General features: G+C 45.8%; 1 protein-coding gene across 8 annotated transcripts in view; it reads left to right on the top strand.

Moving 5' to 3' along the window:
* The window catches only part of ANKS1A (ankyrin repeat and sterile alpha motif domain containing 1A), an 823,551-nt gene that overhangs the window by 618,820 nt on the left and 179,331 nt on the right, over nucleotides 1–25,400 (top strand). For all 8 annotated transcript variants that reach the window (XM_069238819.1, XM_069238817.1, XM_069238816.1 and 5 more), the window contains one exon: nucleotides 13,600–13,706. In XM_069238819.1, coding sequence (XP_069094920.1) covers nucleotides 13,600–13,706 — 107 coding nt within the window. The remainder of the gene's footprint in view (nucleotides 1–13,599; nucleotides 13,707–25,400) is intronic.

Below are 25,400 nucleotides of genomic sequence, written 5' to 3'. Positions count from 1 at the left end.
TGAGGGTGGGTACACCCTCTTTGTGCCTCCTCCCAAGGGGAGGGGGTCACAATCCTAACCCTATTGGGGGAATCCTCCATCTGCAAGATGGAGGATTTCTAAAAGTCAGAGTCACCTCAGCTCAGGACACCTTAGGGGCTGTCCTGACTGGCCAGTGACTCCTCCTTGTTGCTTTCTTTGTTCCCTCCAGCCTTGCCGCCAAAAGTGGGGGCCGTGGCCGGAGGGGGCGGGCAACTCCACTAAGCTGGAGTGCCCTGCTGGGCTGTGACAAAGGGGTGAGCCTTTGAGGCTCACCGCCAGGTGTTACAGCTCCTGCCTGGGGGAGGTGTTAGCATCTCCACCCAGTGCAGGCTTTGTTACTGGCCTCAGAGTGACAAAGGCACTCTCCCCATGGGGCCAGCAACATGTCTCTAGTGTGGCAGGCTGCTGGAACTAGTCAGCCTACACAGACAGTCGGTTAAGTTTCAGGGGGCACCTCTAAGGTGCCCTCTGGGGTGTATTTTGCAATAAAATGTACACTGGCATCAGTGTGCATTTATTGTGCTGAGAAGTTTGATACCAAACTTCCCAGTTTTCAGTGTAGCCATTATGGTGCTGTGGAGTTCGTGTTTGACAAACTCCCAGACCATATACTCTTATGGCTACCCTGCACTTACAATGTCTAAGGTTTTGTTTAGACACTGTAGGGGTACCATGCTCATGCACTGGTACCCTCACCTATGGTATAGTGCACCCTGCCTTAGGGCTGTAAGGCCTGCTAGAGGGGTGACTGACCTGTACTTGCATAGGCAGTGAGAGGCTGGCATGGCACCCTGAGGGGAGTGCCATGTCGACTTACTCGTTTTGTTCTCACTAGCACACACAAGCTGGCAAGCAGTGTGTCTGTGCTGAGTGAGAGGTCTCCAGGGTGGCATAAGACATGCTGCAGCCCTTAGAGACCTTCCTTGGCATCAGGGCCCTTGGTACTAGAAGTACCAGTTACAAGGGACTTATCTGGATGCCAGGGTCTGCCAATTGTGGATACAAAAGTACAGGTTAGGGAAAGAACACTGGTGCTGGGGCCTGGTTAGCAGGCCACAGCACACTTTCAATTGTAAACATAGCATCAGCAAAGGCAAAAAGTCAGGGGGCAACCATGCCAAGGAGGCATTTCCTTACACTTGTGTTTTAAGGGCCTTGTTTGTAATACCATTGCTATAGGCCTGCTACCCCTGAAAATGTGTAATGCACTGCACCCTCTAGAGGCTAAATATATACGGTTACACTGGAGTATTTATTGCCATTTTCTTTTTGTGTGGTTATGCCCTCTAGAGGCTAACTATATAGTTACATGACCATGTTTCTTACAAACAATGGAACCACCTTCAAAACATTGACCACAATGTGCTCTTTCTGTCTACATCATCTCTGGGTCCCCACACTGTGTTAGTGGGGACTCAAAAATAATAACCCATACTACCATTCAATATTTTTTTAAGCTCTCCCGTGGCTGGAACTTTTGTTTTATAGCTGGGAAAAGTTACGTTTTATGGGCCTTGCTTGTGATCATGGCAATAGGACTAATAGCTTTGAAAATGTGTAATGCCCTACTTCCTGTGGGGCTACATAATATGATACACTGCATTGCTTTCCTCCATTCTTTTTTCATGTGGTTATACTCTCTAAGGGCTGACTGTATGGTTACATGACTATGTTTCTTCTGCATGCTATTTTCATTGTGGTGTCCTCTAGGGGCTGTTCTGAGCATTGCAGTCAACATACTATAATATTCACGGCCCGAAACGTGTCCCATAATGCTTTGCAGGGCATTACTTTTACAAAACATATTTGCTCATAATTCAGCCTGTGGTGGTCCTAGTACAATGGGACCACATGCAAAACACTGTTTCAGTCTACATCATCTCTGGGTCCCCACACTAGGTTGATGGGGACCCAAAAATAATAAGCTCTCCCACTATTCAGTGTCTTTTAAGCTTTCTCATGGCTAGAACCTTTGTTTTACAGATGTGAGAAGCTTTGTTTTAAAGGCCTTGTTTGTAATATCATTGCACTAGGCCTGATAGCCCTAAACGCCCTCTAGGGCTAAGTATATCGTTACACTGCATTACTTTTTCCAGGTTTTTTCATGGGGTTATGCCCTATAGGGGCTAACAATATGGTTACACAACCATATTTATTACAAATGATATTTTCCTTGTGGTACCCTCTAGGGAATGTTTTGAGCATTGTAGTCCAGTGCCAAAACTTTATTTCTGATAAAAGTTTATATATAATTGTTTGTTTTAATAATCTCTCCTTATTACAAATATGACCATGGTTCAGGCCAATTTAACATCCTTATTACACTATGACTGTTTGAACAGTGGAGGAAGTAAGGTGTAATTCTGTGACAAATAATGGGAAGAGATAGAGTAGGCACAGACTATCGATCTACCAGAGGAAAAAAATCAGGATAGGTTGGAAGGAGTTTAAGGTTGCAAAGGCAGCACGTTTAAGGTTGTAGTTGAGGTGTGAAATAATCTGATGTGGAATTGGTGAAAATGGGTCTGATTAGTAGAGGAGAGAGAAGACCTGTGGAATGGAGTCTGGGTTATCTGGGGGATTTCAGTATTGTGTTGAGTTAATTTTATGTGTGTAATATATGTACAAAGTGAAAATAAGTTTTGTGGAGTTTAGTATTGTTTGTTGTCATATACGTTGTGTTTGTTAGTGCCCTACACTTGCATGGCTCTATGTATTCATGTTGGTTACTGCATGTTAAGTGTTGTTTTTTTTTTTTTTTTAAAGGAAAGGGGATAATTTGATGTATTAGTTGTGCAGTGTTTAACCTTTGTTGACCTATAGCCTAGGAACAGTGTATATTTCTGATGGAACATTCTGAGCGCAGATTGCTCTCTTTAAAAAAAAAATATCTGGTGCGCTGCAGAATTCCACTGGCTATCATTCCTGCAGCAAATTGTGGACTTCAAAGATGCAATGCTGCAGCGCTTTAAGATGCTGCTGGCTTCCTCTGGTGCACCTTTTGAGCTCCATAAAGCCGCAGGGGCCTCCAACTGAACATTCTCTAGCGTGCCCTCCCCCAATGCCAGTACCATCTTTGGAACCTGTGTCCAGGCCTGTGCCAATGCCCATGAAAGCTTCTAATTGCAAGGCCAAAGTTGGTCCCAAAATCTGTCTTTAACCCTGAAGTGAAGTCAGCCCACCCCCTTCCTATGTTGCTTTGTGAGATGTAGAAGGTGCAGTCAGTGGCCATTCATGCAGATCCAGTGCAGAACACAACATCCAGTGACACTCATCACATATTTGTGCAAGAGTTATTGTTATCCATATCTCCATGTTTCATTAATTGCTGATGTTTTGAAAATTCAAGGTGCATCAGTAAAGTACTCTGGCACATGGTATTTAGTCAGTTGTGTATTTCTGTGTCAAATCCCTTCCACAAAAATTGCATTATTGCACTATTGCATTCTTCCGCTGACTGTCGCAATCAAATCCCTTGCAGTCTTGTTGCTAATGGTTCGTCATTGGTCTTCTTATTGCTGACATCTTTTTAACACAAGTTTACAGTAAATCCACGTACATCATCAGTTGAATCTGTAACCTTTCAAAGATGATTGTATGCATATGCAACTAGTGTCACAAAATATTCCACAGTCTTTCAAATATGATGAACATTGTCTTTTTTTGTTTCTCATTCTTTTGAATTTCAAATTCCCAATGTACTTCGTTCTAGTATTGCACTTATCAGGGGAAATTCATCCCTCTCAGGAAGATAGATTTTTAAACAAACATGAACCGAATAGGCTTTCATTAAACTATAAAGTATTTGACATTTTTAGCTTCTTACAATGAAATCTACATAGAATGACTGCTTGGTGCACGAACACAATTCTAATTATCAACATTTAGAATATCACTGCTGTTTTGCTGAAACATTGATGCTATCCATAACTATTCTGATTAACTCACTCAAAAAATAGTAGCTAATAATCCATTCTTATGTCCCTATACGCAAAACACTTGTTCAGAGTTGTAGCAACTCAAATTTTGGGGATGATACTAATCTCTAGCTGATTGAACAAATCAAATCAACCTGTGTTTCATAGGTCAATGTTCAAGAAAACCTTCCTACATGACCCCAAATGTTACACACAACCATTCAGTCAGTCATATGGTATCTCATAGACTCATTTGTGTAAACCTCAGATCTTTTACTTTGTCTAGCTCACAGGCAGGAAGTGACATAAGTAAAGAGGTGAACAAAGTAGGATGACACATTTCCACCCATGTCATACTTTTTAAATTGTTTTCGCCCACAGGTGGGCAGACCTCTGGCATGTGGGACCCACCACCGAAAAGCATTAGTTAACTTAACTTTTGTCATAAAAGAACATGAACTAAATGTAAAACTCTGTTTCACAAAAAAATCTTTTAATAACTTGCATATCTCGCCATCAGTGCGTGTTAGAAAACTCTGAGTTGCAGAAAATTGTGATACCACTCCGTTGGAAAACTTATAGCTGAGTATAAAAACAAGACGTTTTTTGTTTGTTTTTATGCTCAACCCATACAAGTCCTCATTAAAGTTACCAAACTTCTTCATGATGTTCAACTTTATTGACCTCTCACGTCCTTACGGCACTCCCATCTTAATGAAAGTGCCAGCCCTATTAGTGTAATCTGTGTGGCTAACTGGTTGCCAAATACCCTCCTTACAATATCCTACCCTATTTCCACCTTGCCTGTTCACAGGTGCTCATGGAATTGATGTCAGTAGATCGCCACCATATATTCCTGTTATCAGTCCGCCTAGTAGATAGTTCCACTGTGTCTGTAATAAGGAACAGCTAATTAACAATTTGAAAACATCATGCTGTATTACCTACTCAGTATTCAAATAAGTGTTACTATGAACATATTAGGTATGTAGCATTTGAATTGTCTTTAAAGGTGTTTGATCAATTTTGTATGTTAATCAAATAACTGATACGCATGCCTAATTTATCACATGTGAGCGTGTAATGTTAACCCCACTGGATCACTGTAACATTTCTTCAATGTAAAACTCACCAAAGCAACCCTGCGTACATGTTTGCTTCTGTTATTATCTATTCTGTAATATTGTATGATGGTCTACTTCTATCTCCTGAGGGAGCTGTTGATATTGCAGCTCTCCATCTAGGACACAGACAGTGGATCCTATTGTTCTAATATATAAGAAGTAACCAACTATTATATACCTACCAAAGAAATGTTATAACATCTTTCTTCATAAACATGAATGATGGTGACAAACACTCTCAATATAAGTAATTTTTTGTACAAATATGTATTGTGTGATAGTGGCAACCTGACTTAACATGCAATTTCACCTAAAACACGGTTTTAGCCATTAATCTGATCATCCATAGCACTGTGGTATTGGGTCATTCTCCCAGTTAGACCAGGTCCTCAGCTTGCTCCACCACGCCTCTATTACCTCGAGGCTGGAGGCCCTATTTGGGTCTGATTCGGACACAGTCCCTGGCCTACATAATGTTTCCCATGACAGTGAGAATGATAATCCATTACATTAATGAAGGACTTTACCTTGGCCTACAGAATAGCAATGGTCTAGATATCGCCCAGCAGTAGGGTGCAGAGGTGCTAGATTTACATCTGCCTACAGTTGAAACCAAAGCCAATTTGCTTATTGAAATACTCCAACCAGGGCAGTCTTTGTCAGAGCCTCTGATGTCATTTAGCAAGGCACTCAGAAACACCCTCATTACCTCTTTGTCAAACCCATGCTCAATCGGCCTGTGGCCAGGCTACACAGAGCAGCCTCTGTCAACCCTTATTTTCTGACAAAACAACCTACAACAAAAGCCTTCACAGACAGCATGACTGTTACGTGGTACTGCAACAAGCTGGGTGGAGTGGAGTGGGGTCCTGGTCCTGTGCCAGGAGGCCCTATGGAAGTAGCTGGACCAGTTGAGCATCTTCCGGTCAACCAGCTTTCTGACCAGGTCTATGAATGCCAGAGTAGACAAGCTGAGCATACATGAGCTAGCAGATTAAGAATGATATCTCTACCAAAGGTGGCAGTGGGCATCTTTGACCAGCAGAGTGCCCTAGTTAGATCCCTTTACCAACAGCAGTAACACACAGCGTCAGTACACTGTAGGTTCCCCCCCAGTGACAGTCACTAGTAGGCACATTCTGATTGCGATGAGATGTGGGTCACCTGTACAGGATTCTGACACTGCCTTTCCTGCCTCAGGTTCTGAGAATATTAGGGCAAACTGGGCCCAAGTCATCTTACTAGCCCTGTAGTTCTCCAGGAGAGTGCGGTACCCAGAACACCTGAGCATGAGCATTTGCTCTCCCATCTGGCTACCACTTTGAGAGGACCTCCTGTCTCAACAACAGGGAAGGATCTTGCACTGGAGTCTCCATAACCTACACCTTCATATATGGAGATTTAAGCAGTGACTGTTAAATGTGTTCAATATTCCAGCCACAAAAGGTGATGTTACTGTTGCAGCCAGAGGTGCTTCGAAAAAGTCAGTCAAAGCTGGACATAGAAAGAAGTTCATTGTCTGGTCTGGTGTTCGTTATGCCCGTCATCTGCATGCCAGACTTTCAAATGCCATGCAGTGGGCACACTTAAAGGTCATCTGTTAGGCTTTTTAGCTTTCTTTGTGTTTACCTGATCAACCATCTCTAGTTAAATCACCTGTTGTATTGTGTTTTAACAAAGGTCTGATTCGCATGTTTATTCTGAAGCCATTCGTCATGTGGCAATGGACCTTGAACTTAGTGTAACGTGTCTTATGTGCATGCCTTTTGAGGCAACGTGCAGCGGTTGACTGCAATTACTGATGCTCAAGATTGATCTTTCCTAATTACCGTCCCCTGTGTGTGACATTGAGTGAACTTTAGGTGCTTTCAGTCAATAAACTTAGGCTGCCTTCTTGCCAGACAGGTTAGTGCTGAGGACACATGTGGCCTTCTTGTCCAAAGTTGTGGTACCTTTCCCCACTGGTCAATCCATCAGTCTGATGTTCTTTGCTCCACTTTATCCTTTGAAGGAGTAGGAGACGACATTGGCTTGACCCTGAAAGGGTATTGAGCTTTTACATTGACCTCACAAGGGGCCCTTGTGCGGACGACCAGTTCTGAGGATGAATTTCTGGAGCCAAAAAAGGGAACACATTGCAGAAAAGAAGTTTGTCAATATGCATTAAAATCTGCTATGCACTGGCCAAAAAAGAACCCCCTTAAGGCCTGTGGGTTCATTTGGACTGGGACAGTGCCGCTATACTGTATTGGCAAGGGAAGGTGTCAGTTCTGAACATCTGCGAGGCTGCAAAATGGGCATTGGTGCACCAGTGATCAGGCCCTTCAGCCCCCTAAAAGTCCCTAGTAAATGGTACTCCTGGTACCTAGGGCACAGGTACTGAAGAGGGACCCTCGGAGCTGCAGTACAACTTGTGCCTTTCTGAGGGACCCAACCTTATGCAGACTGCCATTGCAGTGACCAGGTACTTCCCAATTTGAAAACACATTGCACACTGCCTATGTGCCCTGTCCCCTAAATACTGTATGCAATATATTTAAGTCATCCCTCCAGCAGGCCTTACAGCCTAGGGCAGGGTGCATTATATTACACAAGAGGGCATATCTGTATGAGCAGATATGCCCCTGCTATGTCTTTGTTGATTTTCAAACATAGTGAGTGTACAAGGAAGCTATTTTAAATGGATGTGCTAGACACTGGTCACTACAAGTTCCTCAGCTACATGATGGCTTCTCTGAATCCTGGGATGTTTGGTATCAAACATTTCAGAATAATAACCGTTCACTGACCCCAGTGATAGATTTCTTTAAAAAAGGCACACAGAGGGCACCTTAAAGGTGCCCCCTAAAAACCTACCAACTACTGGTGTGCTGACTGACTGGTCCCGACCAGTTCAGCCTCCACAGAAATTTTTTCTCCCCACCCACTCCCCCACACAGTGTTAGCCAGCGCTCTTGAGGGCCTGAGACAAAGGCCTGCACTGGGAAGAGGTGGGACCTTCTCTCCCAGGCCGGATGGACAATCCATGGTGGGGAGCTTCAAAGGACTTTCTGCCTTTTTAATGCAACTCAGGTCTCTCCAGATGGCCAACCCCTCTGTTCTGGTCCCACTTTTAGTGGCAGCATAGGAAGGATAATTAGTTAAATTGGAAGGAGTGCCCACTTCATGCCAGTCCCATCCCAATGGTGGACGAACTGAAGTGGACACTACTTTTCAAATTCCTACATCTTTTTTGGAAGGAATTAGGCCACTAGGGTTAGGGTTATGCACCCACTTCCCAGCAGAAGTGGTCAGAAGAAGAGTATAGCCACCCTAACAGTGGACAGTCCATTGGCTACCGCCTGGCTCTCTGTGTAACACCCTTAAATTGAGTATTTAGGTGGCGCTCCAATACCCTGGAACTCAGATTCCTGATGACCTGAGAAGAGCCGGACACTTTGCACCAGCAGAAAAGACTGCAAATACCAACTGACTTGGCCCCAGCCCTACTGACCTGTCTGCAGTCCTCGATGATGCTGCACCAAAAACGACCCGTCCTGCAGCCCAGCGACCTCCAAAGCTTTGAAAGGACTGTCTGCCTTTGATGAAGATCAAGATCTCCCCAGAACAGCGGACCTGTTCAAGAAGAAGCCATCTTAAAAGAAGGACTCTGCCTTGAGGAACTGCGCAATTACCTCCTGGCCCACCTCTGCACCTCATGCCCACAGCCAGAGTCCGAGTTGGCCCACCATTCCTATGAAGGTTCCCTAGCGATTCGGAGTCCACTGTGGGCTGACCTCTGCTGTACTGTGCCTCAAAGCCTGCAGCCTCAAACTGAAGACTCCCCAAGACCTTGACCTTCTTGGTAAGCTGTTCCCGAGGCCAAAGGACACCCCTGCACCTGGAGCCTCTGGGCCTTGGGGAGCTGGACCATCGGAGTCCTTATGATCCCCCAAGCATCAGAACTTACCTGGGGATTTTCTTCATTCAGCCTCCTGGCCTGAGCATGCAGCAGTTTTCAAAAACTGATCTCCCCCTTTGACTTACATTGGGTGCTTAACGCTGTGTTGGCACTCTGCACCCGGCTGCCCCTGTGCCATTGAGGGTGTAAGTTTGGTGCTGCCTTGCAGCTCCCGGGTATCCACTGGACTCTCTGCACAGTGTACTTCATTTTTGTGCACTATATAGAGAGCCAGCTTCTGCACACACGTTCACAAAAGCTTAGTGCCTTGACAGTCTGATTGGAAGGCCATTTTGCTCATGCAGTGCTGCAGTCCTTTCTTGTCTGAGATCACTCTTCAGACCTTCCACCTTTCGGAAGTACAGCTCCTGAGGTGAGAAATCTCTGGCTTAAAGTAGCCATCAGAAGTGCAAGTTACTTACCTTCTCTAGTAGCTTTGACATATGGATACTGTATCTATCTGCAGATTCCTTACTGCCCTCCATCCTTCCCTTTTGCTGGAGTGGACATCTGCAAAGCTTAATATGGTCCCAAGTTAGATTTTGGCACACTGTCACTTAAAGTTTCTCTAAATTGATCCATATCTGATGGTGCAAAAGGAGAAAAATTACAAAACTGACATCAATGTGCACAGGTGGTACCTATATGCAGCCCGCTCTATCATTCCTGGTGCAGTACAAGATGGCTGCGGAGCCACATAGCGCCATCTGTTAGCACACATGAGTCATTGTTGGGAGAATTTTCAGGATTCAGTTTGGTGCGTAGCATATTCTAAATGTGACGATCTGCAGATAGAGTATCCACCAGAAAGAACTTTACCAAAGTTAAGTAACTTGTTTGTGAAAACTAAAGAACCTTGTTCACAGTGTTCTATATGATCATTCTAATGTAGCCTGAATGACTAGAGAAGTCAAGGACCCAGTCATAGGATATAGAGGTGATATCAATAAATTTCATATTGCTTGCCAAATTAGTGAATTCTTTCTGAACTGCCACTGTTTGTGGCCTTCTGAACAGAGGCAACCAGGTGAAAATGAACTGGTGCTGCATTCAGGATACAAGCATATTCTAGAGTTATCTGTGCAAGTTACTCAAAATCAGTTCTGGAGGTTAGGTTTGTGAAGGATTAGGTTTAACTTTCAAGCCTAGTGTTGTCAAGTCATTGGGGATCGTCTATGACTGTGTAACTCTGGGCACATGCCCCATTGGGAAGCAGCCCATTGGAAGGAGTTTGTAAATATGTTGTGTATTTTTATTCTTAACTTTAAGGTTATGATTTGTAATCAGGTCTTGAAGTGTCTTGAAAGCACTCAGAATTAATTTTGAACAATAGGGCAAGGGGGACAGTTCTATTCCTCCTTCCCTTCATATATCTCTTATAGAAAGCTTGCCTGGTGTGTGGTGAGAACCTATGGTGTTATCACCTTATACCAGATCCAGGTATCCCTTATTAGTGAAGTGTAGGCAATGTCTAGGAAGCCAGGGCTCCCTAGAGGTAGCTGTGGATGAGCAGCCAAGACTTATTTAGGAGACATGCAAAGCTTATGCAATACCGCTGTAGTCACACAGCACTCACACACGAAAGAAAACACTCATTGTTACAAAAATAAAGGTACGTTATTAGGGTAACACAAATACTAGAATATTAATAGGCAGTCCCTTAACTGGAGGTAAGTAACACACTATTATATACATATTAGCAATCAGTAAAGAGTATAAAAAGCAATAAGCATTGGCAAAAGTAATGGAAAATAGTGAGGGCCCTAGGGAGGGCCAAACCATATACTAAGAAAGTGAAATGTAGCCCCCCTCCCAAGGACGTGGAGTCATTAGAGGGGAGCTGGAAGAACTAGGAACCCCAAGAGGTGAGTACCAGTATGACCGACAGCGACCGGGAGAGCAGAGGGAAGGACCTGGTTTACCTCAAAACCAACAGAAGGACTTAGGAAAAGGATTGTGCAAGACCCAAACAAGACTGGAAGATCCCAAAGGTGCATTCTGGCAGAAGAGGATCTGCAAAGGAAGGGGACCCAGTCCAATTCGTGATGGAGTGTCCAGTCATGGCAGGATCCACTACCCACCCTTCTCTGGATGCAGGACCAGGTCAACGAGGGATGAAGAAGACCAGCTGTGCATCATATGAGATAAAGACAAATTCCTGGAGTGATGCAGATGGTGTCCCACGTCGTCTGTCGGGTTGAAGTTGGTCAGTGATGCAGGAGAACCACTAACAACCCTTGGCAAATGCAGGAGAAGAAAAAGAAGTGTTGCAAGGCTGAAGAGGACCAGCAAGGCCCAGGGGACTCGACCTAAGGAGGGGAGTCTGCGGTGACCCTCAGCACTCATTGAGAGTCACCAAAAGAGGAGGCAGCTCCCACAGGCAACCGACTGGCAGCAGGCACAGCAAGTTGCAGTGAGGCTCTCTCAGAACACCTGAAGAGGAGTCCCTCGTCACTGGAGCAACTGAGAGGAGACTGTGCTTGGCAGGAAGAAGTGCTGGGGCTACTCGAAGTATGAAGATCCATTGGAGCAGGAGCAAACAGCTGGTAACTGCAAGAGTCGTGGTGCACAGTGGTACTGTCCTGCAAGGAGAAGCAAGAGCTTACCGTCTCCCAAGTCAGGCAGCTGGCAGAAAGGACCAAGGGGACTACTCCAGACCATTACCTGTGATGCAGGATCCACGCATTTCCGGAGGAGAGCAGATCTACGCAGCCGGTCATTGTTGCAGTTGGTGCCTGCAGATGCAAGGGAGTGACTCCTTCACTCCAAGGGAGATTCCTTCTTACTTCTTAGTGCAGGCTGGAGTCTCGTCAACCTCAGAGGATGCACAGCCGGGGAAATGTTGCAGTTGCTGGAAGGATCCTGAGAAACAATGTTGCAAAGCGAAGTTGTCACTGGAATTGCAGATTGTTGGTTCCTGAAGAGTCCAGTTGCGGTTCCAGTAGCCAGACGTTTGCAGTAAACGATGCAGAAGAGTCCCGGTGGCTTCTTGCACATCGATTCTAAGGACCCACCCAAGAGGGAGACCTTAAATAGCCCAGGAAGGTTGATTTGTCACCTAGCAGGATGACCACCTATCGGGAGGGGACTGTGATGTCACCTACCTGATCTGGCCACTCAGATCATCCCAGGGGCCTCTACACATCTTGGATTCAAGATGGCAAAACCAGGTGGCCACCTGGAGGAACTCTGGGCACCACCCCTGGAGTGGTGATGGACAGGGGAGTGTTCATTCCCCTTTCCTTTGTCCAGTTTCTTGCCAGAACAGGGACCGGGGGTCGTGTCAGGCGGGCGATGACTGTATCTGATGGCGTGAGACACTGGCATGGTTGAAATATGTTATTGATGTGTCTCAAGTGTCTAAACAGATACATATCTTGAAGGAGAAGTAACTGGATGTCTAACATGGTAAAGGTCAATGGAGAAAGGTGAAGTGGCACCAAGGGAACATAGGATACAACTATTTTATTTAGTCTTATCAAGCATTTTCACTGAATATGATTGGGAGCTGGCTGGTGTATATACAGTGATAAGAGTTGAAGTACTTTAAACTTGGAGACGGTTATTGTTGTAGTACGAGAAGAGTTAGTGAAGTAAAGAAAGGATACTGCCTTTACCCATAAAGCAGGTTGCTGAGGCAGTGTTGTACATATATCCGACAGGCTGACACACACATACTGGGCCTTATAGCACACTATGCAGGATGTTGCACGTCTGGTGACCTGAGAGAAACTGACACATCACACCTTTCACACATTCAACAGATATCCATGTTGCAACATTTGTAGGTTGATGAATGCCTGATGAGTTGTTCTGGTATGCATCTCTTTGGAGGTGTTGTTGAGCTAGAACCTCATTGCTGACGTCTCCACCTACCTCTCTTGAAAGTCCTGGTGCCAAGCTTAGTGGCTTGTCATTGTCTCATGCCTACAGTAAAACAAATGCTTATCATTCACCCCGCATGCTGGTGCTGCCTCCTTAAGATGTTCATTTAGTCTCATGCTAAAGTGATATGAGACATTAGTAAGTGTTAATAAGTGCATGGTCTCATATGCCCTCCCCTGCATGCCTTCATCAGTCTACAGCACTCTTTGGCAGTTTTCCTTTGCTCACCAATGATGTGACATTTTGTGTAGGTCTAGCACAAATGCGCAAGGATGCACTTTCTATCCCTCATTAACTTGCTATGACACTTACTCTTACCCTCGGCTTCCCCTCATGATCTTGTATTTGTTTGTTGGTTTACTGGGTCTGAATTCCTCTGCATACTCTAGCAAAACTTGAAATGTGTAATTTTTTTTTCTTTTTTTTTTCTTGTCTCTGAACAATTATTGCTGGATCATGTGGTCCTGTCTGTGGATTGTGATTAAGGTAGTTTGCTTTCGAGAAACAGAGCTTTGTAGGGAAGGAAGATCTCACTCACACCATAGCCTACTGCATTGCTGGTGTGATGATGCATGGTGGCCCTAGATCCCAATGTAAGTGTTTTACTCCTGCTTGGAAGATGATATAGCATTGCTGTCTCTCATTCTCCAAGTACTGCTGCACCTTACTGGTGTTTGACTTCTCAAGCGTTTGATGATTTCTCCCGCACCAGGTTGGCGCATGTTGGAGCAGAGCGTTGGAGAGTGGCTGGAGTCCTTTGGCCTGCAACAGTATGAGAGGAAGCTGCTGTTGAACGGCTTTGATGATGTCCGATTTCTGGTGAGTTCTAAGCATGACGCACAGTGCTTTTCCCCACCTTCTGCATCTGCCATTCTCAGTTACTCGGTCTTTCTATGTCGCTGCTTGTGTTTTTTTTTTTCTCCTGTTAATTTTCTCTGTCTTTATTATTTGTTATCGAGGCACTAATCCTGCTTAGCTGTCTGTCTTGCCTGCTTTCTATATTATTCTATAGTTATTTTTGCCTGCCTGCCACCCATTATCTTCCTGTTGGCCAGTGTCCATTAATAGGATTGGGATAGGCTGCTATTGCCTTCCTTCCCACATCTTTTACCTAGCTTTATTGCCTTGCCTAATTTCTCAATGCTTTTCTCCACTTGCCAGTAAACTGCCCTGTCTTACTGTTGTTTTTGTCTTGGTTCTTCGTGTGATGCATTGTACTCACTAAAATGTTTTAACCCCACTACTTTTCTAACTTACTGCTTCCATCTTCAGACCTGCTATGAGTTGTCTGTAGACAGAAGCCACTTGCGGACTGGTCCAAAAATTCACACTGGGCTTAGATCCCACTCATTGCTTATCATTGGTTGGGTTTGTCTCATTCTTGCTTGCTTCATATTCAATAGCTTGATTTTTCTGCTTGTGTTGTCCTGTCTCCCCCGTCTGGAGCACAGCTTTTGTATCATCCTTTTGATTAGATAATTTGTATCCTTCCACTGCTCACTTTTAGGAAACTGCCTTTTTTCTTCTTGCTCAAGCACTCCCTGAGAGTGCAGGTGTTTTCTATCTCTCTCTCTCTTTTGCAACCTTCTTCCCCCACCAAATACCTACCCCCATACTCTGTGCTGCTCTCTCCCTTGTGTGTGCATATCTCACTTCCAAACCTCTGTGCCCTGTTGCTCTCTTCCTTGTGTGCTGCTTTACCCATCCCATCTGCCTTTTATTATATTTAACCCTTTCACTCCCTGTTCCTTCCTTCAGTCCCTGTTGCTTTCCCTCTCCACATTCTTTTTACTCCCCTTTGATTCACTCTCCCGCTCACTCACCTTTGCTCCCCATCACTCTACTACGTCCTGGTGTCTCACACCACATGCTTCACTGTTGCGCCTTGAACATTTATTTATTTTTTTGGGAGGTATCGGTTACTTGCTATTTGCTGGTGGCCCGCTCCATAATGCTGAAATCGATTCATGGAAAAAATGTAATTCACTGATGCAGGTGGTGTCCTCCATCTTAATTCAGTTAAAAAAACAGTAAAGAAAGTGGTTTCTGCATCACGGTGCTTGTGAGCAAATGTGTGCTATAGAATGCTCATACAAGTGGAATGGCACAGCTGTGCCATTGCATTTTTATTTTTTTTTTTTTTTTTTTTTTTAAGATGCTGAACTGCATCTGCAAAAAGCATTGGCAAAGCCAGTAGGTGAACAATGTGACAAGCATTGGCTTTGTCAATGCTGTTTCAGCACTCCACACAAGTGCACGTGTTTTCTTACTGTCTCCCTCATGTGGTCCTCACCATTCTCTCTCCCCCACACCCCTCACCCCCAACACTGGTGCTTCCCACTTGTCCTCCTGTTTTTGCAAAAAAACGTTTTGGAGGTTCCGGCAATTGAAGTTTGGTGCGGGGCTGTGCTTTAGTGCAAAAATAAATACCGATCTTTGAATGGCAAATAAAAAATGGCAGTTGCACCATGTCTCATGCACATAACTGTGTGTTAAAGCAAGTGTGCCTTATTGGTGATGTATACGTGCACATGTGTGACGAAGCACACACCAGTTTTTAATTAACATGCTTTTTTAATTTTGTTTTATATTTTGTCACCTGAGGCACAACATGGCTTGCAGCTCACAGTTTGTGCCTTTGAGCCCAGTGGTTTGCTTGGCAGCAGACATTCCTTGTTTAACTCAGTCATTTCTTATAGCTAGGAGAGTAAAACACTGCCACTGTTGAAATCCTGCACCGTAAAATATGAATTAAGCGGTGTCAAATTCACAGTATAATGGCAGTCAAGAAGCGTTATGTTCTATTGCTCAGTCGCTACTCAGAACCTTTGTTTTTGAATTACCCCATACATTTTTCCACTTCACTGTAGGAATTTGTAGGAAATGTGTTGCGGGCACACTCTTGCAAATGTGAGATGGCTGGTTTCTCAGCATATTTTGCATTTGGCAACCACTGCAGAGTATATAGTTCTGTAAGAGAGCTGTCGAAGTGATTTATAGGACAGCACAGGGATTTCATGACAGGGCAGTACATTTCTGCATCATGAGCAGTTGGTAAATCTTTTAATTGTGCTTGCGAATAGTAGGTTCGTCAGGGCAAAATTCACTGTTTTTTGTATTTTATTGACAGAACATAGATGGTCACTCTTAGCCACCTTCAGTATCTATCTCCTTAGAAAAGAATAGTCATTTTGCCCTCTTAGCATTTGCATGGTAATGGAACACTCAGTTGTTACGTTGGCTTCCAGTTTGCCTGATGTACGTTTGACTCAGTCCTGAAAGGGTCTGATAATTTAGTGGAATGGTTTATGCCTCCAGAATTACGTACAAAGGAATCAGGATAGCTTGTTGAAAAATTATTGATGTTCTTGCATTACTTTCAGGCAGAGATCCTGTGGGAAATGGTGATTTGTAACCAAAATGGTCTCCGTGTGAAAGCAGATTGAATCCAGAAAATTATAGTGTACCTTTTCTGCAGAGGATGCTTTAATATTAGGTACTTAAAAAAATGTGCAGTAATGAGCCATGAAACCCCTGCATATAAACTAAAGCAAACAAGTATTTCTCTTTGCCCTAGTACCCTTTGTGTATATATTGAAAGAACTACATTTGCAGCATTAAATAGCAGTATTTGATAGAGACGTCTAACTACAGATTCCTTACCTTTGAATATTCCCTAAGCATCAGACTGGATCTGGAAAATCTTGAGAAGTACATCTGCGCGCCTATAGGTTGTGCTGAACAGTTCCACATAGCCTTTTAAGAAACCTATAGGGTTCAGTCCCTATGGAGTCTGTCACAGGCAAATGTTGGTACAGACCCCTTCCTGGTTTGCTTCTGGTACCCTGGAGCTGGACCACAACTCCAGAGCCTGCCCTGACTGTTGGACTATGAATCACAAAGTGATCTGGGAGTGTGTCATGAAGCAACTGGCTGCTTGACACCGGACAACTGAACCACTCCAGAACTACGAGTGACATGGAAAGTCCCGGGCCCCCTCTGAGTCACTCCCGCCAGTCGACATCGAGGTTCAAATCATCGTCGGGTACGTCCTACATGAAGGAGTCAAATCATTCTCCGACTTCACTGTGCCAGTCCAAGTCTTTGGAAAGTATGTGGGAACAATGCCACAAGTCTGGGCATAGCTCCCACACCTCCCCAGGAGCCTGGGGCTTCTCTGTGCCTCCCTGACTGTATTGGAGCAGGAACAACCCCTACCAAACTCAAAATGTTTTATGAGGCTGTGCACCTCTATTGGAAATGGCACACTCTGTAGGGTTATCCCCAAACGTTTTGTCTTTCCCCTCCTATTTTTATGACACTCTTTTTGTTGGCATTAGGACTCTGGGCACTTTAGCATTGCTAATCAGTGCTAAAGTGCATGTGCTCGCTCCCCTACAACTTGGTATAATTTGTTGCTACCTGTTTGGCTAATTTAATTTACCAGTAAGTCCCTTATAAAGTGGTGTACCATATACCCAGAGCTTCTAAATTAAATGCCACTAGTGGGCCTGCAGCAGAGATTGCGCCACCCACAGATGTAGCCTTTCAAACATTTCTCTCGCCTGCCACTGCAGGGCCTGCATGCGCAATTTACTGCCACATTGATTTGGCAAGCCAAACTACTTCGCTAAGCATAACCTCTCTTTTCGCTACACCTAACTCCTAACCTAACTAAGGTAGGCCCTCACTAGCCCTATGGGCAGGGTTCTGTGTATGAAAAAGGTAGGAAATATGTCTTTATGTACTGCATGTCCTAGTAGTGACAAACAGCCTATTTAGTTTCTCACTACTATGAGTCCTGCTCCTTTCATAGGACTGCATTGGAAATGCCCTGACACTTGTCTGAGTGGTATCTTCTGATCTATGAGGAATAGAGTGGGCATGTTTAGTATGTTTGGAATGGTACTGAGAAATGCTGCTTACTGGTGTAAGTGAATTTCTTTTTTACCATTGTAGAAATGCCACTTTTAGACAGTGGGCATTTCTCTGTGCTTATAACTCTAGTGCTTTTGCAGCCTTACACCAATCCATGTCTAGGGAAGAGTGACAGCTCCACTTAGTGCATACTTTCCAGACAGCCATCCCACAAGAGGGACTGGGTGTGACAAGAGAGGCATCTACATACTGATAGTCTTCCTAGGCTGGGGAGAGAAAGGGGTCGTTCACACCTTACATCTGAATAGGCTGTGTCCTGCCCTAACCCAATGGGCTGATTACCCACTACTGATGTCTGGAGCCATGGCTGGTTTGAAAGTGAGTTGTGCTTGACTTGAAAGGGCTCCTTTGAAGTTTAACCCCCTGAACAAAGGCATTTTTGAGTATAAGTAGAAGGGGCTATGCCCCTCACAGGAGAGCACTTTGTAACTGGGACTGGACCTCTGTCAGATGGATTACTGGACTATACAAAGGATTCATCTGGACTGCTCTGCTGTCTGTTTCCCTGCTGCTTGGTGTCTGCTGGGTGGCACCAAGGACCCATCAGTATTTCTTTTCCTCTTGTTGCCATGCTCCCAGTACTCCCTGACTTGGACTTCCGTTGAACTACTGGACTGCAAGGAGGAACTACCACGGGAACCATTGGCTCTGTGGTGTGCTGGCCTGCAGCATAACTACCCGGCTTTAGGCCCAAGGGGTCCCAGCATGGGGTGGACACTGCTTACTGCCCGTTCTCCACTCAAACCTGCAACTATAGCGCTTAGAGAGTGCTGTATTTTATAGCTGGTGCCCTCTTACCAAAGAGATTGCTTATGGTGAGCGCTTGATGGATTCTCCTCCTTTGCCAGCTCAATACAAGTTCTTCACCCTTTCCCTATATTGATTTTCTTCACATGTGCATAGTGAGCGCTGGGTGCTCCCCCCCTTCATCGTCCTTTAGTGAAGTCAGTGTGAGGCTGACCACCGTGAAGCTATCCCGCCTCCTCGCACCCCACATTGACCCATACCGATTGTGGGCTGGTAGCGGTAAAGGCATCAGATCACAGGGGCCGCAGACGCGCTGATACATCCCCCAGCTGACAGTCTAGGTGACTGGGATGCATCACAACGCTTTACTGCCTCAGCTCTCGCTGACTGTCCATCCATCGGAGGGCCGCACAGCAGCACAAGCTGCTTCCACGCAGGAAAGGAGATGCCCTGTGACAGCAGCATGGTTGTCACTCGCCCAGGGGAATTGCCACCTTTCTACTCGAATCGCTGGCTGCAGGGTTATCTGGATGACAGACCTCCCGAGGCCTGACTCACGACCCACGCCTGGTGGGTGGCTGAGCTGCCCGTAACTGCCCTGGGACCGGGGGGAAACTATGCCAAACCCACATTTCGGACCCTGGTAGTCCCGGATCAGTTCTCCTCATTTTGGCCAAGGAGACTAAGACCTGGGTAGCCCCAAGGGACCCCTGGTCTTACCGGATCCTGGGGACACTGTTTTTTGGGGTACATTCTGTTGGGAGGGAACCGCGGCATAGGCCCCAGACGTGGCGCAGGATCACCATTACGAAGTTCCTGATTTACAAAACTGTTGAGTACCATCTTTCTGGTAATAAATGCAGTAGTGCTTCGGTGCCCTACGTGTGGTAACCTCATTTCCCAATAAAACCTAATAGAATGGCAGGTGTGCCACACCCCATGTGTTTGCCATAATATTTGGTGACACAGGACGTTGTTCATTACATGCTCTAAAAGTAATTGTATGTCGTTTTATACCTTACATTGTCGGGATAACATATGCAATGGCAGCAACTGCAGAATGTGCACAGTCATCAAGCCTCATGGTGCCTTGTAGGACTATATGTTTTTCTATAACAATTTATGCCCTGTTAGTATGCTATTTACAGTTTTGTCTCTAGCATTCCCTGAGTAACAAGTACTATGTCAGTGTTAGCATCATATACGCACTTCTTATGATTTGTCACTTTTTTATCTAACAATGTATACATTTAATACATAAACCTATATTTTTAATATAACCCTGTGTGGAGTCTCTTTTGTGGTGTATTTATTGTGTCACTGGTGTGAGTGTGTTGCACAAACGCTTTACACATGGCCTCTGAGGATAAGCCTGACTACTCTGTGCCGAGCTACCAGGGAGTGTGCACAGGTTATCTTTGGTGTGTAACTTCACCCGCTCTGTCTAGAGTGGTGGGTTCTGCCTGACTGAGGTGCATACCCTAGCCGACCAGAAACACCATTTGTAACAACCTCCTACTAGGGTATCCAGACACCTCTGGGCTGCCTTTGGGCCCCGGGTTCGGGAAGTGCTCTGACTTGGTCTCTGTCACCGGGTTCATTCGCAGGGCCATTTGGGATCTCAGGATTTGTTCCTGGATCCGGTCTGACTCCAGTCTCAAATTAACGATCTTCGCTGGGGTTTGGTCCCCTGCGTCATTTTCAGCAGCAGCAACAAACCCATCATAATTTCTGACTCCAATATGGAGCTGGACCGACATTGTCAGACATTGACCCGGCATCAACAGAACCTAGACCTTCGAGGTTGGAGAGTGTGTCATCCTTTCCTGACGGGCCCTGTGAGGAATATGACTGGGGCAGACTAGAGGTTCCCTTTGGCTACTCTGACCCCCCTCTTGAATTGGCTGAAGATAACTGGTATGAGGGCCTACTTGATGCCAGTGGTCTGGACACTTCACCATACATTGGCCTGGTTTCTCCTCCTATCTTGGCTACAGAGGAAGAGGCCTAATTTGCTATGGTGGTGTGGAGGGCGACTGAGGTCCTAGATCTCACATTGCCCTCAGTGGAGGTCAAGACCAATATTTTGGAGAGGTGCTTCAACACAGGGTACCCCACATAGAACCTCTCCTCCCCATAAAAGAAACCCTCGCCAGTGTCCTGCTTGGGCCATGCCCTGCGCAGGCCCCTCCGTGCACATGATTGCCCTCCGCCACCACCCCACTTCTGGCAATCCAGCTTTCCTCACTCAGCACTCCACCCCTTAGAGCCTGGTGGTGCAGGCCTCAACATCCAAAGTTCATCCTGGCGCGTTCCCTACCACTCTACCGAAAAAGGAATGCTAGAGGCTGGATACTTTTGGTAAGAGTATTTTCTTTTCCAAGAGCCTTGCATCGTGGTCAGTGAACCCTGCATGTCTCTTGGGCTGGTCTAGTTGCACAGTGTGGAACTTAGCTGCGTAAGTGCTGCTTATGGTCTTGGAGGAGACCAGGGCGTCCTGACATTGGTTATTGCTGATGGCAGGGATGCAGCAAAGTTCACAACAGGCTGGATAGAAAATACTCCCTGGACAGAGCCATTGCTTCATCGGTGGTGCTCCAACGCCACCCTAGCTGAGTTCGACTAACTTCTAGGATGATGTGCAGGCATCCCCTATGGACATTCCCTTCGACGGCACTCACTTGTTCAACAACAAGGCCAATTCGGCAACTGAACGCTTTAGAGAGTAGGGTCACCACCCAGTTGTTGGTACTCATAATGTCCCAACACCAGCTGCACTCTTCTTTCTCTCCTTCCATGGCTATAGTCGGTAGTACCAGGCACATCCTTTTCCAGCCAGTCACCATAGCCAAGAGACTCCACAGTCCTTTCCTGGCCCCGGGCACGGCTCCCACAAACTTTGTGGGACTCAGGCTAGAGATCTGTCCAGTCCCCCACCCCCAGCTGCCGCAGCCTCCAAACCACTTTTATGTGGTCTTACAGCATTGTGGGCAACCAGTTGGTGGCAGGATCAGGCACTGTGTTCCACACTGGCAAGCCATAACTTTGGACAAATGGGTGCTCCAGATTGTTCAATAGGAATATACCCTACCATTCACAGAAACCCCATCGCCCCTGCCACTGTATGCAGATCAGCTGACGGAGGACCATTTCAACCTGCTGCGTCAGGAAGTACAGCCTCTTTTGGCCAAAGGACCCATGAAGAGGGTAAAGTCCTCAGAAGTAGGTTTTGGTTGCTATCCCTGTTACTTGCTGCTGCCAAAGAAGTTTGGAGACCTCCGACACCTACTAGTTATGTGCTCCCTCAACTACTCCCTGATAAAGGAGAAATTCAAAATGCTCACTTTGGCTCAGATACTGTCTGCTACGGACCCTGGATACTGGATGGTAGTGTTGGACCTGCAGGACATATATTTGAGGTTCACTGTGGGCCATAAGCACTTTGAGTTTTCTGTGCTCCCCTTTGGGCTTATCAGTGCTCCTCGCATGATGGTGGTGGTTGCGACCATCTGTGGAGGTCGGGGTTCCAGTGTTCCCTTACCTCGATGACTGACTGCTGAAGACAAGCTCGCACCAGGCAGCCGTCAACCACGTCAGACCATCTGCACTCTCTGGGTTCACTGTAAACACCTGACTTCCTCTTACACACCCCCTTTCATCGGAGCCAATCTGAACACAGTGCAGTTATGTGCCCATCCTACACAGGGTCGAGTCCAGGATATTAAGGCTATGATCCCGATGTTTCAACCTCAGTCTTGGATTTCATTGAGACTGCTGGGTCTGATAGCCTCCTGCATCCTGCAGTGTGAAGTACATTTGATGGCATATGTGGGCTCTACAGTAGATTCTAAAGTCCAAATGGGCGCAGCAACAGGGGAATCCCTCCAACCTGGCCCAGATATCAGAGGGCACTGCACAATATCTGTAGTGGTGGCTGACGAACCACAGTTGGGCCAGCAGTAGACCCCTCCCTTTTCCCCACCCAGAGCTTACAGTGGTGACAGATAGGTCACTCCTGGGTTGGGGTGGCCATTTGGAAGAGGCAGCGATCAGAGGAGTCTGGTCTCTAGTGGAGTCTCAGCTCCACATCACCTTATTGAAGTTGAGAGCAATTCTCTTGGCATTAAAAGCCTTCCTCCCATCCATCAAGGGAAGGCTGGTTCAGGTGTTCATGGATAACACTACGACCATGTGGTACTGCAGCAAACAGGACGGAGTGGGATAGTGGACCATGTGCTTAGAGGCCCTGCACCTTCAAGGCATTTTTCTGGGCGTACAACACTTTGCAGGCTCTCTGCATTTCAGAGTGGACAAACTTAGCCATCAATGCCTTGCAGATCATGAATGGCGTCTCCATCCAGAGGTGGTGCAAGGTCTCTCCTGTGACTGGGGAGAACCTTGGTTAGATCTATTGGCCACCACTGAGGACATGCAATGTCAGCATTTTTCTGTATTGGAGATTCCCAGGCAGTGCTTGCTCAGAGACATATCCACTCTTGAGTGGAACTCTGGACCCCTGTATGCCTTTCCTTCAATACCGCGTCTGCCCAGAGTTCTGAAGAGTTTCAGGACTGGAAGGGCCCAAATCTTGTTGTCGGTGCTCATGTATTGACAAGACCATTAATCTAGCATGTGATATTAACTGTCTACAGTTACTATCTTCGTCCAATACATCTGATTCATAGGTGCTGCAGTTGTTTGCCAATTTTTCATCAGGGTTACTATAAACTGATGCCAAATGGTCATAACCCTCTTGTGCAGCCCTCCCTCGTGGAAACGCTGGTGATAGTTTGTGTTTTTTTGTCAATTATTTTTATAAGTGCTACTACAAACTGATATCAAATGATCATAACCCCTTGTGCAGACCTCCCTTGTGGCAACATTGACAGTAGTTTTGTTTGCTAATTTGTTAGCAGATGGGGGCAAGTTTAGAGTTTTCGTACTATGCACGTCTCATCATTATAGGGAAAAATTTGAGCTTCTCTGTTCAGGATGTTTGCGTTTCGGACTCCACTGACTAAGGACGTCATTACGATTTTGGTGGTCGGACCAACAGACCCCCATGTTGGTGGTCCTGAAAAAACTACCATGTTGAGTGTCTTGAAGACCACCCTATTACGAGGTCTAGAGGCAGGACCGCTGACCGCCAACCAAAAAGCCTAACCTGCAGTGGCACGGAGGCCTGGAAATAGCAGTCCTACCACTAGCCCTGACAGCACCGCATCAACCACTGACCATTTTACAAGCACACAGTCGCCATGGCGGACCCCCAGCTTACACACATTGCCACACTGGACACACCTGCAAAGGACACTAAAAAAATACCTCTTCACAGACCACAATCCTTTACATTTACATTGCAACACACACAAGCCAGAGCAAATTATTTACTACACAGTACGCATACTAGGCACCATTTTGTTCACCATCCCATACAACACCCTGCACGCACTTTTGTTCAGTCACACCATTTTGCACTTCTCTTCTTTAGTAAGTCACTGTCACCTGTTTGTTTTGTTTTTTTCCTACCATGGCACGATAACAAATCCCTGTTTCGCTGAAGATGCGTTAAGAGTCATGGTGGATGAAATCATAAGGTTAGAGCCACAATTGTTGGAGCACAAGTCCAGCATTCTCCTCTCAGTAGGAAAATGGAAATGTAGAACAGGATCATCGACAGTGAATGCTGTAGGCCCCACCCTGTGCACAAAGGGAGGGCATTAGGAAGAGGTGGAACGACCTCAAGGACAAAGTCCGTTCTATGAACTCCAGACACCAGCTGCAGACCAAGGAGACTGGTGTTGGCCATCACAGTGCCCCATTACATCTTTCCCTTGGAGAAGAAGTTCTCTTGGCCGTCCTGAATCCTGAGGGCTTGACAGGAATACCGGGGGGAGTGGAGTCTGGTAAGTCATAACATCATAAATGTCATCAAAATGCCGTGTCATGCATGCTCATAGCTCCCCTTTTGCCTCATTTAGTGATACTCAGCTCCCGAGCCCAGGGTTCACCTGTCCAATGACCTGTATTGTGCAATGTGTTGTCTCTTGGGGAGATGATATTTGTATAATGTGTGTAGTACAGGGACTGGCATGACTCCAAATTCCAGTGGGTACTGTTCTATAACTCCAAACACCAGGACAGTGGTCATATCTCCAAATACCCCAGTTTTGTACATATCAGTTTAAGGGTATACACCTGGGGAGATAACATTTGTATAGTGTGTGAAGTACAGGCACTGACATTACCACAACTCGCAGCAGGTACTAGTCCTGTAACTACAAACCCTAGCACAGTGGTGCTACAATACATTTGTTAGTTAATTCTCAATTAAAGTGTACTCAACTGGGAGGATACAATTTGTATAGTGTGTGTAGTACAGGGAGTTACATGGCTGCAACTCCCAAGAGGCTCTCTTACTGTCATTCCAACCACTAGTCCAGTGTCTTCTACTCCAAAGAGTCCTGTTTGGGAACTCACACATGAAGTGTACTCACCTGGGGGGGAATAATATTAATGTGTGTACTAGAGAGAGTGCCATGACTGCTAATGCCACTTTATTATTTTTCTTCTTTTCTGTCAAAATTGTATGTTCGATGGCATCTGTCGCTGTAGATACACATGTTGTGCATAGCCCGCCATCTGGTGTTGGGTCGGAGTGTTACAAGTTGTTTTTCTTCGAAGAAGTCTTTCGAGTCACGGGACCGAGGGACTCCTCCTCTTTGTCTCCATTGCGCATGGGCGTCGACTCCATCTTCAATTGTTTTCTTTCCGCCATCGGGTTCGGACGTGTTCCTTTCGCTCCGGGTTTCGGAACGGAAAGTTAGC

This window comes from Pleurodeles waltl, chromosome 6 (genome assembly GCF_031143425.1).
Source record: "Pleurodeles waltl isolate 20211129_DDA chromosome 6, aPleWal1.hap1.20221129, whole genome shotgun sequence".
NCBI classification, from domain to species: domain Eukaryota; kingdom Metazoa; phylum Chordata; class Amphibia; order Caudata; family Salamandridae; genus Pleurodeles; species Pleurodeles waltl.
Note: the sequence above shows the minus strand (reverse complement) of the source record. Positions and strands in the feature narration are given on the sequence as shown.